General features: G+C 40.7%; 1 protein-coding gene across 1 annotated transcript in view; it reads left to right on the top strand.

Annotated features, from left to right (window-relative positions):
* The window catches only part of DPF3 (double PHD fingers 3), a 105,446-nt gene that overhangs the window by 32,659 nt on the left and 52,307 nt on the right, over positions 1-20,480 (top strand). The window contains exons 4-6 of the mRNA XM_067558113.1: positions 180-307; positions 5,934-6,029; positions 10,821-10,899. Coding sequence (XP_067414214.1) covers positions 180-307; positions 5,934-6,029; positions 10,821-10,899 — 303 coding nt within the window. The remainder of the gene's footprint in view (positions 1-179; positions 308-5,933; positions 6,030-10,820; positions 10,900-20,480) is intronic.

The raw sequence follows: 20,480 nt of genomic DNA, 5'->3' as shown, positions 1-20,480 counted from the left end.
AGGTCCCAGAGTCAGCAAGCTAGACATGAATCCTCTGTTTAGAGATTAACAGAAGTACTTCTCCCTCTTCAAGACAGAAATGGAGTTAAGAGCCAGGCAATCTGCTATCTTTCCTTTCTCTCCCTCTGCTGTGCAGTTGTTTGCAGGTGATAAACATTATCTCTTTGTTTGTTTCTCAGAAGTTGATCTGCCTCTGAAGAAAGATGGGTTCACATCAGAGGGAACCACACTGGAAGCCTTGCTGCGGGGGGAAGGGATTGAGAAAAAAGTGGATGCTAAAGAGGAAGACGCTATACAGGAAATCCAGGTAAAAGAGAGCACTTATGTTGGCTGGATCATATGTCTCCACACAATGACAGTAAGACTGGCTTTAAGAAGATTTTCCTGTTCATTCACCAAACCCAAACCATTCGTATCTTGTTGCATTTGTGTCTTTGTGTCAGAATGTTGTGTTAGTCCATAGTGATATCATATCTTTGCACCACAAATGTCATTAAACCATGATGCTATGTTGTAATGCTCAAAATAAATTCAAAATTTTGTATGACTATCCAGTAAAACTGTCATAAGAATTGGGACTGCCTGCCAACTTCTTGAAGGCTTGCAATTTAGGCACTGCAGCATTGTACTTGTGAGATTATCAGTTACTGTGACTTAGTTGAAAGAGATGAGTCCAAACCATAAACTAGATCTAAACAGCCTCCAGCTTTGGGAGAGTCCAGATTTGGATCTTAAATTGGGCCCATAGCTGCTGATTAAAAAAAAAAAAGTGATACTGGCCAGTCTGTTTTCTTTGTCCAAACACAGAATTTCAGAAAGCATACGGCATAAATGGTTTTAAAAATTCTTTCATCTTTAATAATCCCCATTATTATTAGTAACACAGATAGGGAAAACTTTATTTGCCTCTTGCCATTATCCCTTTAAAAATTAGTAGATTACCTTCTGATCATTTACCAATATTAAAAATAAAAACTAGTTGCTGGTCTCTGGTATAGATAGGATCCTGCTAATTTAAGAGGCTATTAGAAGAGAGTTGTATGCAATTTTCATAATGAAACCTTAGACTCTGGCCAGATTTGCTGAGGTTTGCAAATCTTTCAGGGAAGTAGAGGCAAATTTTGAATGAATTCAAGGCAGCATTCTCAGTTAATTTACATCGATCGATGATTTCTAGTGTAAATCACGTGAAACTGGCAAAACTTGGTGATTTTGGCTGAGATTCAAGTGTTGGGGTTCATTCCTGAAACTTGAAGCGAAACTCCAGGATCTGACCCAACAAAGGGCAAAACTGAAAATCACGGGCATCAGATCTGCATAGCTCTGGAGCCCAATCCTGCAGCCCTTACGCTTGTGAGCAGCCCCACTGAAATGTCACATATGTAAAGGCTGACGGATTAGCGTTACTAGTGACACTGGTGAAGAAACATTGCACATATATATGTGTACATTTGCAAAAGTGACTAGCGATTTTGGAAGCTGCAGTTTTGGAGTGCCCAGCTTGGAACACGTTAAAAGGGCCTGATTTTTCGAAAGACGGATGCTCTGTACCTTAATGCACCCAAAATGTAGGTGATGATTTTTAACTTGTTTTACATCCCTTTAAATAAGAATCTTTTTTTTTTCCTGTGGGATGGAAAATTGCCAAAGAAGAAGCATTCCATGTGCACGATGAGATCTATGTGAAAAGCCTCCTTCATATCCTCCTTTCTGGTTCTAATAAACTCAAAGCCCTAAAGACTCTGTTACAGCAGCTTCCAAGGTCACAAGAAGTCATGGTGCAGCATCTTTATGAGTGCCTTTGGATGCTGCTGTGCAATCTGAGCTCCCAGGTTATCCCCAGCCTGAGGAAAGAGACTTCAGAGACAATGGAATTGACAGCCGTCTTGACATCACTGCATTACAAAGGGAGGAGGGGGAGAAGTCTCTGTACAAGGTGCCTTCAGCTGTACACTCTGAGCTGTGACAGGTCTTAGGAATGCTAGTTTCATCACGGAGCTCATGTGAAAAGCTTTCCTTGCAGTTGTTTTCTATGCAAGTGCAGCTTGGTTGGACTCAGTGTGCACACTGGAGACTTTCACAGTAGTTCACAGTAGTTCACTTTCAGCAGGTAGTAGGGATGGTTGGACAATCTGAGGACAAGATCATCATTAGTCCTTTGTGCCCATGCAGAGGTTTAAGGGAGGTTGCGTGTGTGTATGTGCAAGGCTCTCTCTTTACTCCTCTGCGTAGGCTACACATTCTGCTAGCCACAGCTTGGGCAAGCCCAGGAGGAAGCAGTCTCCATAGGGCTGCTCCTCCCATGCAGGTGGGCAAGTGTGGACAGAGTCATACTTCCCTCCTTGGTCTCAACTATGCACTGCCCCTTACTGTAGGCTGAGAGTAAACTTTCATTCTAGCTCTTAATGTGGCTTGGGAGAAAAGCAGGGACTCATTACTTACTTGCATTGAAATATATTGAATTGGAAGAGTGTTTTGGAAGGACAGAATAGGAAAATAATAGCCTAGCTCCATCCTCCCTGGAACCCCCTTTCAGGTAGTTAAAGGCTGCTATCAAATCCCCCCCTCATTCTTCTCTTCTGCAGACTAAACAAACCTAGTTCCCTTAGCTTCCCCTCATAAGTTTTGTGCTCCAGCCCCCTAATCATTTTTGTTGCCCTCTGCTGGACTCTTTCCAACTTGTCCACATCCTTTATGTAGTGGGAGGCCCAAAACTGGACACAATACTCCAAATGCGGCCTCACCAATGCTGAATAGAGGGGAATAATCACTTCCCGCGATCTGCTGGCAATGCTCCTACTAATGCAGCTCAATATACTATTAGCATTCTTGGCAACCAGGGCACACTGCTGACTCATATCCAGCTTCTTATCCACTGTAACCCCCAGGTCCTTTTCTGCAGAACTGCTGCCTAGCCTGTTGATCCCCAGTCTGTAGCTGTGCACGGGTTCTTCCATTCTAAGTGCAGGACTCTGCACTTCTCCTTGTTGAATCTCATCAGATTTCTTTTGGCCCAATACTCCAATTTGTCTAGATCACTCTGTATCCTATCCCTATCTTCCAATGTATCTACACTCCCCCTAGCTTATTGTCATCTGCAAACTTGCTGAAGGTGCAATCTACCCCATCCTCCAGATCATTAATGAAGATGGTGAACAAAACCAGCCGCAAAACTGACCCGGGGGGCACTCCGCTTGTGACCGGATTGTCCCTCTTAAACAGGTGCGGTCACCATGAGCCAGATGTTCAGCTGGTATTTGCATGAGCTGAGAATTTGGTCCCATGTGAGATCACTGTTGAGCCATTGCCTCAAGTGGGGTGAAAACTGCAACATCTTTTGGAGTAGTTTTTGATCACTCATTAAAAATTGACATGGCATTTTTCACAAGAATTAGAGGCATTGCCCTGGCATCCTGGCCATGCTCACATGTGGTTAATTGTTCTGCCTATCTTAAATTGACGCTGCAATTTCAGCTGGAGAACAAGGTATTCTACACTATCCCTCCTTAACATTGTTCTGTAGTGTTGCTGGTGTGGAATGGAGTTGCTGGAGTTGAAAGGCACTGTGAAAATGGAAGATCTTATAAGTAGTTTTCCAAATTTTTACACAGCATTTATCTCCTAAGGAACAAAAATTCTCCATGCGTCCCCTGAACTTCAGAAGTATGAAGTCTCCCCTACGAATATATGTAATTCTGTGCATTTTGAAAGAATATGTGATGATGGCAGTCACTTAATGTTTCCTCCTTCTATGAACTAAAATTATGTGAGAAGATCAGGTCTCACAATAGTTTGATCCCATAAATGGTCTCCTGAGGCATTAAAAAAGAGAAACATAAATCCAAAAACCCTACAAATATTAGACTGTCCATCAAACTCTAAAAGTTATTTAAACTTTTTAAGGAACACTGAGACAGATATAGCAATTTCCTGCATATCCTGACCTTGAGAGACTTTATTGAATTAAGTTTAAGTATCTTTGGCATCCATTGTATTAAATGCAAAGTTTATGTATTATTGTGAGGCCTGGGAGTTCAAAGGACTATACTGAAAATGTGCAAGCCAAAAATGGACTTTTGGGACAGTAAGTGTGAAGTGGATTTCCTGAGGGCTGCCTAGGGAGAGGTTAATGCCCCTTCCCCAGTTCTGGTTGCACAAAAACCCAGTCTTTTGAAGTCATGATTATGCCCTGAAGAGGGTGATTGTCTGCTAATTACCTGGTCTCGGAGACTGGAGATCAAAGGCCCAAGTTGTTGAAAGAAACAGCTGAACTGCCCAGCCTGGGTTCTGGTACTGAATCTGAGACAGCTATGAATTTATAATCGCAGGGAAAAGCCAGCTATGAGTTTTGAAGGACTGATACTTACCAGAGTCCTTGTTAGCATTGGGGAGTGATCTCTGGTAAGCTTTTAACATGCATGTAAGTTCTTTAATATCTTTCTCTGTAATGCTTTCACTTTAAGAATAAATGTGCTTGCTTAGAAAGAGCTGTGTGGTAATTTATAACAGTGGGCAACATGGGAGGGAGTGAAATGCGAGTCTCCGCCCTTGGTGGACTGTGGAGGGAGAACAGAGGTGTAATTGCCCTGAAACTATGACAGACACTGTCCAATACCCTGGCTCAAAAATTTAAACCGATAAGATTATAATAATGTGGTGCAGGTGGTCCTTCAGATTCTAAATCCCTTCTCAGTGAAATTTCTCTCTGTGTTTTCTCCCTGCAGCCCCAGCAGTCAATGTCTAAGATACACAAGGCTCAGAACTAATGATCTGCTCCTATTCTGCCTCTGCTGGCTCAGTAGCAGCTTTTAACTAATAATGACCCAGGGGGACTGGATAGGTCAGAATTTAGGTAACCAATTACAAAGCCTTTCCATTCTCTCTAACTCAGTAGTTTGAATCCATTTCATGATGAATGATGTTGCCATCTCATGATTTATTGGTGGCCTGTCTGACATGATTTAATGGTTTCAGACTGCTCCTAAAGAATAGGCACTCACATCATGATTGGCACTGGGTGGACCCTTGACAGAGATGCTAAGGACTGTGTGGGTTATGAAGACTGAATAATCCTTTCACTTCAGCAGGAGTTTGCTCTACCTCAGTGTTGTGTGGAAACTTGCACTGTCATTGCCTATGCTGTACCTGCTTTGTGGATGCTTCCAGAGCTACCAAAAAGGACACCTTTCCCCAAGCATAGAATTCACAAAATCAGGAAAAATTAACAAATCCCAGGCACAGTTCTGTGAGGTGATGAGCAGCTGCTACTGCTCTTGACTTCAGTGGGAGTGGCACTTGCTCAGCACTTTGCAGCATTAGGATCCCTTATTTATAGAGCTGCATAGCTACTTATGGTACTGGTACCCCAAAAGGATATTAATTGCAAGGTCCATTAGCAAGGCAGGAAGCTAATGTTTCATTAAATGGGAAAAAATTCTAGACTACTAGGGAAAGAAATGTTGATTTACAGCTTCTAAAAGTACATTTCAGAAGAGAATCTCCCTGACCCCACCCACACACCTGTAGACACTGTCTTGTTAGTGTCCTTGGATGTCAGCCTTCAGACTGGTATTTTTCAGGAACCATTTCCCTGGGAAAATGAGGGTGGCTGAGGAAGGAACTCTCTAACTTTTGAGGGTGCTGACTGGAAGGAATGGGGGATGCTTGGATCTGATTCTGGCATTAGAGAACTAGTACAACTGTAATTTTAATCTCCTATTTACACCTCTTGTTTCCATGTTGTATCCATTTTGGTCTGTCTCTGCCTTTTGAGACTGTATTCTCTTTGGGGCAGGGACTGTATCCCTCTTTATGTCTGAAGAGCACATTTTGGGCATTACCACAGTCTCAGTTGTAAATAATAATTGATCTTGCATGTCTTCTAGCAAACAATAGTCTTTTCTTCTAAAATGGTTAATTATTTATTTCCACAGAGAGTTTTGGAAAATGATGAAAATGCTGATGAAGTGAATGAGGAAGAGGAGTTAGAAGAAGATATTCCCAAACGAAAGAACAGGCCCAGAGGACGGGTAGGTTGGGAATCTATGGGAGAGGAAAGAAGGGAAGCAAACCCCGATTCTCACATTTCTCAGTTGGTTTCTGTCTCTATATTACACACACATACACACACTATACCCATAGATATGCTGAGGTGATATCACTGTGGTAAATTGTGGAATGACACTGTCAGTGATTATTTACATGTTTTCTCATGTTTTCAGTTTATTTCTGCCAACTACTAAAAAATAAGACTCGTGGGAGACTGAGAAAATAGAGCAAATTTATTATAATGATGTATTTTTATTTTTAAAGTAAAATATAATAACCATTATTATTATTATTCTGTTATTACAATCCCCTGACCTTGAAATACTATTCCTTAGTAAAAATGATAAATGCAAAAAATATTTGAAGTCCCATCAGGCAAAAAAAAGTCATCTTTGATTTTCTGGGTTTTTTTGTTTACCTGTTTAAATACATTTCTCTACGTTGCTCAGAGTGAAAGCCAGAGGTGGAAGGGTGAAATCCTGGCTCAATAGAAATCAGTGGCAAAACTCTCCTTGATTTAAATGAGGTGGGATTTCACCCTCAGGAGACAGCATCCCCTTAGTTTCCTGCATATCCTCTCACAGATTCAGCAGTATGTGAGCTAAGTAAGAAGATCACAATTTTAAAACCTGGAGTCAAAATTTTCAAAAGTAGATCCCCAAAATTAGCCCCCCCGAAATGAAAATGAGCATGATTCTCAGAGTTGCTGGGCACTTGCATTGACTGCAGTGGGAGTTGCAGGTGCTCAGAGCCTCTGAACATGACTTTTGCTATGCTTGGAGGATATTTTGAGATAAAAAGAGATAAAAATAAAATTAAAAAAATAAGAAGAACGGCTTGAAACGACACTCATAATGTGCTTGTGCATCAAACCCTCTGTAGTTGTTCCATTATTTCAGCTTCCAGCTCCTATTCACCTTTCGTGGTGCTCAGACTCTTTGAATAAAGATCAAAATACTTTTTTTTTTTTTTTTTTTGGTAATAATTGGAAAAGTGTATTTTCACTCTCACAAAATTAGCTGAACAGTGTGGCACAACCTTTCTTTAATGGTTTTTTTTTTTTTTTTAAATATAGCCTTAAACAGAAACCCAAACCTGGAAAATGTTAGCCAGAAAAGTGTACGTTTCAGAAAATTATATGAACTTTGGTTAGAATGGATACACTTATACAACCTTAACAATAGTTATCGCTAATCCTTCAGCTATATGGGTCATTCCTAATAAAGTTCCTGCCATAGAATTTGGGCATGCCTGTTATTGTAAATGAAGGAGAAAATGGGTAAAGAAAAAGATATTCAGGTCAAGAAAGGAGAATTATATTCTCTGGCATTCATTTCTATGCATTCTCAAACCATACAAGCAACGCCCTGATGTCATTGTTACATGCAGTGCTATACTGCCCGCTCCAGGATGCTATATGAAAACAATACTAACGCTTTAGCTCTACCATTATAAATAAAAGAATCTCTGGGGGTTGGGAGTGTTTAATTATTATTATCATCCACCTTGAAGTATACATGTATATCTTGCTTTTGGTTCTAGAGCTGCTTATTAAGGTCAGGCACAGTGCAAGCTGCCACAGTAGAATCTCTTGCCCTTGCTATGTTAGTGATTCCTACTGGTGACTGTGACTTCTCACAGTGATGAGAGTGCAGAGGGGAGAAAGAACTCCAAATGCAATAAACTTTTAGTTGAGTGAAGTCAGCATGTTGAACCAAACCAGAATAAGTACTTTAAAATGTAGGGCCATATCGTCAGCTGGTGTAAATTGGTATAGCTCCACCGAAGTCCTCCTTTGAAATGCCCTGTTCCTGATGAAGTGTCCAACCTGACATAGGAACTAGGACAAAGGGTTCAAAATTGAGGAGACTTGAAAGCTGAACCTAAAAAAGGACTGCACTTTCTGGCCCAAAAAGGAGCGATGGGGGTATTTTTAAAGACTGGTAGACAAATGGGAGAGGACATGCAGAAGGAAACTCGATTCTGCAAAATTTAGCCCATAAACCTTTTGGCATTTGGAAAACAAATGAGGACTGAAGGCAGTGACGCAGGATCAATGCAGCAGAATTATTGCTCTGGACATTCCAAATTCTACATGTCCCTTTCTTTTCCTACAGCAGGGTTTTATTTTTAATTCTGGAACCAACATCTGTCCCTCTGGCTACCCTCTCTGTTTGGCTCCGTTCAGCTGCTTCAAGGCTGCTCTGCTGAGGCTTCCAGGCTTCATACATCAAGTATCCTAGTCCCTGCTGCATGCCGGCAGGAGAATGAAGGCAGCTGTGGATGACTGAATCCAACAGATTGAAGCACTGACAGCATTCACGTGGCACTCAGTTTTGTGCCTCTGGGGTGACTGCATGGTTTTCTGGCCCCCTAAGGCTAGCTCTGAAATAATGGAAGTGCTAGGAAAGAGACTGAAGGCCAAGGAGATGGATACAGAGAGAGAGAGGTTTTTAAAATCTTTGTTGGATGGAAAAAATGTGGAAGAAGCTGGGGCATGAAGTTTGTTAAGAAACATAAAAGCAATGCAGCTGCACATGTACAGTACATATGGTCTTCAAGTACATACCAGGGGAACAGTTTCAAAATCAGCTAAGGGATTTAGGAGCCATGTCCTATTGAAAGACACTGACTTGATCTGAAAATCTCCCCATGTTCAGTTCATGAAAAAGAGTATGTGCAGTCATGTCATGAATGCTTTACACTTGTGTGTCTGTAAAGAACGGTTTGAAGGGAAACAGCTGGCTGTGAAATGCTAAGTGATGGATCTTAAATTGTCATTCTATTCTGAAAAGTGATTATGTTAAAATAACACCTCCTTACTCCACAGATCTACACCCCGTGTATATTCAGAGTCATACTATTAACTAGTGACAACAATAAGTCTTTACTACTCTTTTATTCCTGTTAGCCCTGCAGAACCAATGCTACTATCCTGGGCAGCGGGCTGGATCTTAGTCTGTGCATAAATTGTTTAAGCTCCAATCAGTTACATCTGTGCTAATCCATTGAAGAAAATGGGGTTGCACAGGTGTCATTACAGGCCTGATTTAGCTTGTGCTGAGAGAGGAAGGAACCAAGGAACTCAGAGGGTAGGGTGAGTTTGTGGAACTGACAGTCAGGAAAAAATATCTTTTATTTGGAAACTGAGCACATTTAATATTGAATCATTGAGAGACAATAAATATAGATCACATGAAGCACTTGCTACAGAATCACTTTTCAGTGTAGACTCACCCTTTAATTTACTCTTACAAATCTTGGCTCCTGCATGCACATCAGCTTCCATGAAGGTTGTATTTGTACTTACTATAAGGAGTTTGTGCCCCACTGTATTTCATTTGATTTACATTTGACTCACTTGAGGAAATCACACACTTGTCAGAATATAGTGCCCGGCTTTGAACTCTGTCTGCAGGAGGCAAAACTGTATTGATCATATCTAATGGAATCCACCCCATCCATTCAGTCACAAATCTGTCCCTTTCCTCAAGGATTGCAATGAGGACAGGTTATTCCTACTCCATTCCAAGTGCTTAAGAGGATTTGTTTGTTTTGGAGACTTGAGCAACCCAATGGGACGGAGTTCATTTTATCCTGTGCTGTCTTCATAATCTACCAATGGTATATCATTGTAAAACTGTCCCTCGTGCCTTGTCTTCAGACCAATGATGGCATGCAACTCAGTTAACTTATTGTGCTGTTCAGTGTACATTGAGGTGATACAAAGGGTTAGCCCATAGAGCCCTTTAGTATTTGGGACACATACTATTTTCTAAATCTCTGCAGCATCTTCAGCTCTGCCTGCTAATGCTGCTTCAATTTCATATTCTCTCAAACAAAAAGCAAAGGGATTAAAGGCAGTTAGCTTCAGCAGGGAAAGGAGGAGCCAAGGGCTTATCTATTGGGAAGACAGAAACAACTGAGTTGTGTTGCTTTTGCCTGAGAGCTCAGTGGCTCAGAGTATTAGCAAATGGCTATGTAACCTTCTGCCTTGAGATGACTAGTTCAAATAGAGTTCAGGCTCAAAGTTATTACCATTTAAAGACTGTCCATGATTTGCATACATGAAATAATTTGTGTGGGGGGGACTGGGTTCAGTTCCCAATGTCCAAATCACAACCACCACCATTGTAACTGGTCCACAAGTTGGCATTCTCAGTTGAGAATGGTATGTATTCAATGGCATTGACACCAAACTCCATTCTTATCCCCGGAGTTCAGATCAGCACTGGTGCACATATGCAAGGCAGTGCTTTATGGATAAACCAAGGACTTCAGTCCCCTGGGCTGTTGGGCACTTTTCATCAGCACAAAATATACTTTAAAATATTAAAAGAAAAGAATCATACTTGTACCTCATAATATTTTGGACTTGTTTTCAGACTGATTTCACAGCAGCGTTTCTTCTAGTCACAAATGGATTTATACCCTCCCATTCATTCATTCGTTGATTAGGCTCAACATCTGAACACCACCTCCTGTGATTGTGTGACAATACCTTGACTGAATATGCAGTGGCAGTGAGGCAGGAATCATTATAGTGCTGTGACTAATCAGTTAGGGATATATGTTCTAAGGGAGTTCTGCCACATTGAAAGCTCAATAAATATACAATGTGTTTTAGAAAAGGAAGGTCCCCATCCATCTGGTTACAATGATGTAACTGCTGAAATCAAGGATACAGTTAGTCCATAATTTATATTTGATGGGGAAAGTTGAACGCTGTGAGGGGCACTGGAATGGCGTTAACATCCTTATTCTCATTGCAGGCTCGGGGATCTGGAGGTGGCAGGAGAAGAAACGACGCTGCCTCCCAGGATGACCATGACAAACCTTACGTTTGTGACAGTAAGTAGCACCCAGACCACCAACTCTGTTTCTGGCCTGGTCCAGCGAGCTCATATGCAATCAGGGCTTCATCTTCTCCTTTCCAGCTGCTCTCTGATTTGCATGTCATCTACCTGCTGCTGCTGTTGGTGTTTTTGCATGAAGGAAAAAGTGAAATCCTCAGCAAGACTCCACTTCCCTTGGTGCTGTAATAACTCACCTCTCATGCCCTCTCTGTCAATCTCTCTCGCTCTTTGTGGTGTCTCTGCCTTAACTCTCCCCCCCCCCCAAGTAAGATTCACCCTCTATCTCTTTCTCTGTTTCAGATAGTTACAAACAAAAGTTCAATTCAAAAATCTCCAGCAAAGGTACTTCACCTTTGTGTATCACTTACCTTTTTTTTGTGTGTGTGTGATTCCCTTTCTTTCAATCCTTTTTTTAATCTCAATGGGCTAAATCTCTAAATCTTGGCTCTCTCAGCCCTCATTTAGGCAAAACTCTTATGGACATCAGTGGGATCTGTGCCTCAGCAAGCACTGATTAAAACCCGACTGCCCAATTCTGTCACTTTTAGGGTACAAGTCCACAGCAAAGGAAGGTGTGATTGTAGCATGGGATGTAGCATACCCATGCAGGCATTCATCTAGCTAGCTCAAGTAACAACAGCAGTGTATATGTGGTGGCACAGGCTTCAGCATGAGCTAGCTGCCCCAGTAACAGCCTGCCAGGGATTCTAGGTACGCAGCTCAGGGGGCTAGCCAGCATTGATGTTTGTGCTGCCCTGTCTTCACTATAGTTACCCTAGCTAGCTAGATTAAAGCTAGCATGGATATGCCTAACCACCCTACTGTCACATCTTAATTTGCTATGTAGATGAACCCTGACTCACTCCGAATAGTAGCTGACTGTACGATGGGTTCCCGTGGCACTGCATGTGAAGTAAGGCATAACTGAAAACAAGCCAGGGTGCCAGGGTCAGACTGTGAGGAAGAACCCCAGGGTTTGGCACAATATGAATTCTTTTTATACCTAGGATCTATCCACTGGCATTTTTCTTCATCTTTTCAATTCTCTTTCTCACTTCAATAGATCTTATTCAGTGAGTGACATCCTGGGCCAAACCCCTGTCTTTAGGATATGCTCCCACTTCAATGCCTAGGGTGAAATTAGAATTTATGCTGTCAAATACCACTTATCACAGAAAGTGCCAACTAACAAAAGCTGATAAACACAGTAAGTGGCCACGGGATAAGAGGGAAGGTCCTCTCCTGGATCAGTAGCTGGTTAAAAGATATGAAACAAACGGTAGGAATAAATGGTCAGTTTTTAGAATGGAGAGAGGTAAATAGTAATGTCCCCTACCAATCTGTACCGAGACTGGTACTGTTCAACATATTCATAAAAGATCTGGAAGAAAGGATAAATAATGAGGTGACAAAATTTGCAGATAATACAAAACTACTCAAGATAGTTAAGTCCAAAGCAGACTGCGAAGAGTTACAGTGGGATCTCACAAAACTGGGTGAGTGGGCAACAAAATGGCAGATGAAATTCAATGTTGATAAATGCAAAGTAATGCACATTGGAAAACATAATCTCAACTATACATATAAAATGATGGGGTCTAAATTAGCTATTATCACTCAAGAAAGAGATCTTGGAGTCATTGTGGATAGTTTTCTGAAAACACCCACTCAATGTGCAGAGGCAGTCAAAAAAGCTAACAGAATGTTGGGAATCAGTAGGAAAGGGATAGATAATAAGATAGAAAATATCATATACGTCCATGGTATGTCCACATCTTGAATACTGCATACAGATCTGGTTGCCCCATCTCAAAAAAGATATATTGGAATTGGAAAAGATACAGAAAAGGGCAACTAAAATGATCAGGATATGGAAAAGCTTCCACATGAGGAGAGATTAATAAGATTGGGACTTTTCAGCTTGGAAAAGAAGAGGACTAAGGGGAGACATGATAGAGGCCTATAAAATCATGACTGGTGTGGAGAAAGTAAAAAAGGAAGTGTTATTTACTTCTTCTCATAACACAAAAACTAGGGGTCACCAAATGAAATTAATAGGCAGCAGGTTTAAAATGAGCAAAAGGAAGTATTTCTTCATACAGTTCATCATCAACCTGTGGAACTCCTTGCCAGAGGATATTGTGAAGGCCAAGACTATAACGGGGTTCAAAATAGAACTAGATAAGTTCATGGAGGATAGGTCCATTACTGGCTATCAGCCAGGATAGGCAGGGATTGCTATTTGTCAGGGTCTGAGAATGGCTGATGGGATGGATCACTTGATGATTACTGTTCCATTCTTTCACTCTGAAGCACCTGGCATTGGCCACCATCGGAAGACAGGATATTGGCCTAGATGGATCATTGATCTGATCCAGTATGGCCATTCTTATGTTCTAATAGAACGTTGTTGTAGCCAAGTTGGTCCCAGGATATTAGAAAGACAAGGTAGGTGAGGTAATATCCTTATCAGAGAAGTTGGTCCAATAAAAGATATTACCTCACCCACCTTATCTCTCTTAAAGCTAATAGAATCTGGAGGAGAAGTGACTGTCTTCACTTCACAGTTCCAAAAGTTTTTGCTGGGGTTTGGGGTGAGTTGGTATGCCCACTTCTCTCTGCCTCCAGCCTTCCAACTCTTCCAACCCCAAAAGACCAATAATCACAGTAGCCATCTATGAATCCATAAGGGTTTTTTTAAATGAAGACATCTGGAACATAGATGTGAGATGAAAGGTTTATTCTCCCCAATCCAGCCATGCTCTTTCATGGTGAGGTTGATTGATCCTTGTACAGTGCTGTGATTGACATCCCAAGTGTCTTGCTCTGGCAATGCAAATCTTATGGGAACTCTAGGGATAGAGTTCCTTCATGGTGCAATTGATTTGGGAGGAAGAAAGTAAAGCCTTGCATATGAATGAGCAGAATGGTGCCTAGTATGGCTGCACATGAGTATAACTTGATCACAGGAGAGGAGCTCGTTAGGGTTGGAGGATGGGGGACACCTCTGCAGGTTTATATTTAAGGATCTGTCTTTATGTTGGAGGGTTGAAATTTCCTCTTCTAAAGATTGTCCCAAAGTCCAAAACATATTTTCTGTTTGAAATCCTGAGCCTTTCAGTGGGGGTGGATGTGTGTGGGGAGGTTGTCTAGATCACCTTTCTTGGAAATGCTCCCACATATAATAACACGTCGGTGGATTATGGGCATTTTGAACATATTGTGACTCTTTCTGGTCACTCCCACTTCCCTAGTGAGAGTGCAAATGATTTAACTTCGCTGCCGGATCACCCAGGCACCTTACTGACATGCACAGAGGTGATTCACAGATAATATAGGACCCATCAAAGATATCAAAGCAGGCAACAGAAATCTGAGCTGAAGCCACGGTTATGGTACACATTTTACTGATGTAATTTTGCCCAACTCTAATTCTTGGTTTACATTTTAGAACACAAATTTACTATTTGGTTTTGAAAAATAAACCATTCCCACTCCCTTTGGCTGAAATATTTCATTTTTAAGAAACATATAATCAGAACTGGGAACCAGAAGACATTTTCTAGGAATCTAGATGATATCCAATGACCGTTTCTTATCCAAGAGAGATGGCTAAAAGAAGGTTGTTATAGGTAACAGAACTCTTTTACATTACTATGGGAGAACAAAGAGAGCATTGCTCCATCTATAGTGCCTCTTTCTTGTGTAATTGTCATCTTCCCCTCTCTTTTAATATCCATTAGCATTTATATAAATAATTTGTAGTGAATATTTTATTTGACAAATTTAGACCCCTTTTCTGTAAATGAATTGTAAGCAAACAGTTTAAAATTTTTTAAAATTGATTTCTTCAAAATTATTTGCCAAATATTTTCTACAACTATATCTTGTTCTGTACATTATTTGGAAGAAGTTCATTCCCAATATTCAATGTACAAATTAATGGCTAGATTGGTTAGTTTTAGATGGCAACATGCAAATCACAGAGTATCATTTCTGTTTCCTATCCCATTATTCTTAGAATCACATTAGTGGTGTGAATAATTACCTTCATGAGTCCAGAATTTGCTTTTCCTGTATATTCTCTAATTTTCACTCCACATTTTCTGTTTCTGCGAACATGCCTGCCAGTAAATTTGTTTGCTTCAATGTTTGTGGAAAGTGAATACAAAAGGAGCACAAACAGAACTGAATTGAAATATTTATTTATTTATTTATTTAAAGGATATAGTCACAGAAAATTCTTTGAGGAATTTACCCGGCTCTACTTCCCCATTTATTAAACTATGCTTTTATAGGAAACAGTATATACTTCAACAGTTGTCAGTACTTACATAAAGGGCTGTGCAAAGCCCCTATCCATGTGTTAGCAGCCTGGCTGTGAAGAACTAACCCCTGAGTCTGGATTAACCTCTTACCTCTGACTTTTTGCTGACTCTTTCCACTGGAGGATGGGAATGCTATTACACAGAAGCCCTGATCAAGCGGGGACAGGTAATTGGTTACATGCCACCTGAGTGGATCTTGTCCAGTTGGCTGGCCAGAAACTAGAACTGCTTGAAGAATGGAATTTCTGACCCTTGGGAAATTCCGAGACTGCAAAATTTGGTTTTGTCCCAAATCGAGATGAAAAGTTGAAAACGTGGAATTTTTTGTGAAATTAAAATTTTGTTTTAACCTTATCGAAATATTTCATTCTGACTAGCTATACCACATTATATATTGACTTTTATATTACATTCTAATATAACATAAAAGTTGAAACTAAATGTTTTGATAATTTCCCATAAAAAACAACAACATTGATATGTTTCCGGGAAAAGTTTCTGTTTAATTGAATCAGCATTTTTAATGGCAAACTGGTCCATCAGAACCTTTTTGACTAGCTCTACCAGATACCTTTGAAAAGGGGCTTGGAGAGCAGGTCCAAGAGGAGACCATGTAGGTAGGCTATAGGCAAGAACTTGTACTGCTGCTTGCAAACACAGCCTGAATACATAACTCGGAGATAGACCAGAGAGAGCCTGGATGCATGGCCATAGGTAGGTGCCAAGGTACAAAACCATGCTAGAAGACAGACCCAATATAGCCCAGGGAAGGCTGGAGAGCTCCTAGTACAGCAACTTCAGATGAACAACAGGGTACAAGTTTCGAATGAATGAAAGAATGGCAGTAAAGGAGAATTGATGACATATGGTCATAAATGTTGCCCTGTGGGATCCACCAGCCAGAGAGGTCCCATCACTTATTTCTTATGCATGATTTGGCTGTCTTTGAAAATCACACATCTTCACTCTGGCAAAACTTCATCAATATTATATGGAGTTTCATAGCTTGGGTTCTGGAGCAAAAAACTGTGAACTACTCTAGCTTCTGAACCAGATGAGGAGTTGTTCCTTCTGTCTGAAGTTGTCCACCTGTGCTGTCATCTAGACACTTCTTTGGGTATGTCTACACTGCAACTGAGAGCATGATTTCCAGCATGGGTAGACAGACTGATGCTAGCGCTGCTTGAGCTAGCTCACTAAAAACAGCACTGCAGCCAGAGGCTGCACAGGCGGTGGCAGGTTTGTTCTCAGGTGGCTATTCCAAGCTGCCACCTGTCCTACTCCTAGCTACACAGCTATTTTTAGTGTGGTAGGTCGAGCACAGCCAGAGCATGTCTGTCTACCTGTGCTGGGAAGCATGCTTCCAGCGGCAATGTAGACATATCCTTAATGTTTTGCTCTCCACACTCTTTTGCCTCCTTCTATTCCTTTCCCTACCCTCACTGTAACTAATCTGCAAATATACTTACTTGCATCTTCTTTTAAATTCCATTTTTCTTTTCCTCTACTCTTTCTTCACATGTGGGGCTTCCCTTTTCTGTTTCTATAAAAGGAGTTGTTACATGTAACTTTGTCAAGCATTTTCTCTCTATATACTGTCTCACTGTTTATCCTCATCTCTGTGTAGCTCTTCCTCTCTCTGTAGTGTATTTGATTAAGACAGCTTACTTTATAAAGCATCCTTTGTACTTAGACTCTTTGAGGCTGGGATCCTAAGTGAGTCTTTTAGTCCATCCCCTTCACAATGGCAGACCTGGTTTAATTTTTGCTACCATCCCCGATGGACTGGTGACTGATCCAGCCTTGAATATCCCTAGTAATGGTGATTCTTCTGTGGAAGCTTGTTCTGTTGCCCCAACTGTCCTTTTAATTATCAGGTTTCTCCAAATATTTAACCTGAATTTTCTCTGCTGTGAACTTACACCCATCACTTAGTATTCTCTTCTTGATGCCTAATGCGAATAATTGTTTCTTGTCTCCTTTATACTATCCTTTTCTGTATCTGAAGACACTTATGTCTCTCCTTCAGATCTCTTATCAAGCTTTTCCTATTCTTTGAACTCTCTCCAATTTGTCTGTCTTTTTTACAGTGTCATGGCCAAAACTAAACATAGCTCACAGTGGAAGGCTGAACTAGAACAGAAGATAGGTGTTAGGATCAATAACTATTTTTGCTATCTTGTTTTACCCGTAATACTCCTAATATAGCATTTTCCTTATGTGCACATGTTGTGAAAGCTAGAGAGGCAATAGACTTATTAGGTTAGTTAGTCCATCTCTTTGCCAGTGCAAGGTTGTATTCTCCAGTGCTATGTTCACTCATGATTTAAAGATCTCAAACAAAGTGTCTTTCTCCACTGCCTCATTCAAATAGTCTTCATATTTAATATATTACCCATTATAACCTCCTGGTCCTTCTCCATGTTAGCTTCTACTACCCCAGCTGGTTATCCTCCAGCTTCAATTTCTTCATTTTAGTAATATGTCTTACTTGAAATATGTTACATTTGTCTTTATTGGATCTCATAGTTATTAATCAAATCATTGATTTCAACCCATCTCTCAAATCTATCAGGCTCATGCTGTACATTTTTGTTATTTTCCCAAATGTCTGTGATCTTTCCCAGTAATTGGTCCTCTGCACATGTGATTCTTGTATTCTCCACTCCATCTGCCACATCAATAATAGAAATATAGACTAGTACTGAACCCAGAATGGACTCTTACAAGAGTTTAGGGCCAATTTTTCAAAAGTGTTTAGATGCTTAAAGATGCAGATAGGCACGTAGAGGGATTTTTGCCATAGTATCTGAGCACTTCACAGTCTTTGATATGTTTATCCTCACAATGCCCCTATGAAGTAGGGAAGTGCTGTTATCCTCATTTTACAGCTGGGAACTGTGGCACAGAATAAGTGCCCAGGGTCACACAGTAAGTCTGAGATAGAACTAGGAAGTGGACCCAGGTCTTTCAAGTCCTAGACTAGTGCTTCAATCACTAGGATCAACCTGACTTCAATTTGCTTTTGAAAATCCCATTAGGTGCCCATCCTTTGGTGCCTAAATACTGGTGTAAATGTGGCCCTTGGTGAATATTTTGAGCTTGGCATTGAACTATTAATATTTACTCTCAATTAGATTTAAAAAAAAACCAAAAAAAAAAAAACCGCCTCTACCTTCAATTCATTGTAGTTTGATCTCATCAGCATTCCTCTAATTTTCTTGTGTGTCATGTAGCACAGTATCAAATGTCAGGATACACCTTGTCCTCTTCATTACCTTTGTCCACTAAACTTATCCTATTAGGCTGGGATTTTCAAGTAGCGTAAGGGAGTTAAGGCACCCAGCTTCCACTGAATTTCAATGGGAGCTGAGCACCTAACTCCCATAAGCACTTTTGAATATCCCAGCCTAACATATTACATTGCTGTGGCATGACTTGTTTTTTGCAAACCTTTGTTGCTCTCTATTTATCACCATATTTTCCTGTATGTTCTTACATAGTAACTGCTTTATTAATTGTTCCAACAACTTGCCAATAATTGAAAGTAGATTTGCTCATCTGTGCTTCCCTGCCTCCTTTCCCCACATCTTTAAAATTGGCCTTCTCCTGCCATCTTCCCTTCAGGAAACTTCCTATTGATTTCAGTGGGAGGTTTGCTGGAGCAAGGCCTGCAAGATCGGGCATTATGTTTGCTCTTTGCCTAGCCTATGAGACCTCACCTGTCTTTTTTTGTTCTCAAAAACATTAGCAATGGCCCCAATAGTACTTCTACTGACCCCTTGAGCTCTCTAGGGTAAATATTACTATGTCCAGTTGATTTGAATATATTCTGATTATAGCCTTGTGATGTGCTCCCTCATAAATCTGCTTTGTGTCACCCTTCTATTGATAACTGTTAGAAGGCCCTAAACCACCTGAGGACATTACTCCTCTTAGTGAAGACTGAAGAAAAGTAGCTATTAGCCAATAAGAACTAGAATAAAATAGCAGCTAAGTTAGACGTGAATGGGGTTACCCAGTGTTGCTATTAAGAATGGGTGAATAGGATGATATTTGGATTTGGATGGTATTGGGATTCAGAGGACCTATTCTTTGGATGATATTTAGATGTCTAAAGCCAAATATCAGCCTTTGGTCCATCCCTCACAACACTCAGAGGCTTCCTGTCCCCGCAGCAGGTCCTAGGCCTCTAAATACCTGTAGTTTCCATGTAGGAAGATGGCAGTCCTGTGCCTTGTGAAACTGTTTGGGAGCCATTGCTAAATGAATTTGATGGTCTCAAGCCAGTTTTAGATAAGTGTCCATATGAACACCTCTAACAAACAATTCACCACCACTCCTGCTACACTTAGTGCTTCTTGATTCCATTTTTTGGCAGTCTCAGTAGAGAAGCCAAGGATTAAATAGATATGGAGATTTAACACTGCTCTTACCTGTAGAGGTGGGCCCTACTAAGATCAGGGTTGGGGCACATGGGTGAAGAAGCATGGGTCTCTGATGCTTTTTCTACCTGTGCTACAGCTGCTCTGGGGATTAATGGAGGACATCAGTCTCCAGGGTTTTCAATCCATAGTTTTCACCAACAATTAATTAAAAAAAAAGGGATTCTACATGTTTAAATTGACATTTAAATGTTTTGCTTCAATCTTTAAAATGCATGTAGCCTGAAATTAGCACAGTAGGTAGGTACCAGAGCACATCCAGTTGGTCAGCCCAAACAGAACCATTCGTTATATGTTTGGAAATCCAGTGGGAAATGAATTACCAATTTGCCATCATGATTGACTAGATTTGCAACATGACATGCTTGATCAGCAAGAAGAAAACCTAATGCTTTTCTACCAATGAAGATCAAAATACAACCTGTAAAACTTTAAAGACATCTCCAAGTTCCAGATTCTGGTTATGACGGTTGTAACAATGGAAACTATATTTCAGAACCAATGCAAAACAGGGTTGGATTTTTTGTGTGTGGAGAATGTAAGGTGGGGATTGCTTCACAAAATGGCTCCCTGTCAGTGGTTAATTTAGGCGTTAGCATTTGACATTCCCTCCAGTTCAGAAGAAAAAACAGCAGTTTGAAAGGAATCAAAACAGAAGCAAAAAGAAGACAATGTATGGGGGAAGGTGTGGTGAGAATGAAGCACACATACCCCTCCCCCAATTTCCTGTTTCAACTGACACAAGGATGATTTTCTTCTGTCTCATACTGGTGACAGATTTCAGAAAGTGTATGCGTAGTGTT

The sequence above is a fragment of the Emydura macquarii genome, unplaced genomic scaffold (genome assembly GCF_026122565.2).
Source record: "Emydura macquarii macquarii isolate MOO-44397 ecotype Brisbane River unplaced genomic scaffold, CSIRO-AGI_Emac_v2 contig_1876, whole genome shotgun sequence".
Lineage (NCBI taxonomy): Eukaryota > Metazoa > Chordata > Testudines > Chelidae > Emydura > Emydura macquarii.
Note: the sequence above shows the minus strand (reverse complement) of the source record. Positions and strands in the feature narration are given on the sequence as shown.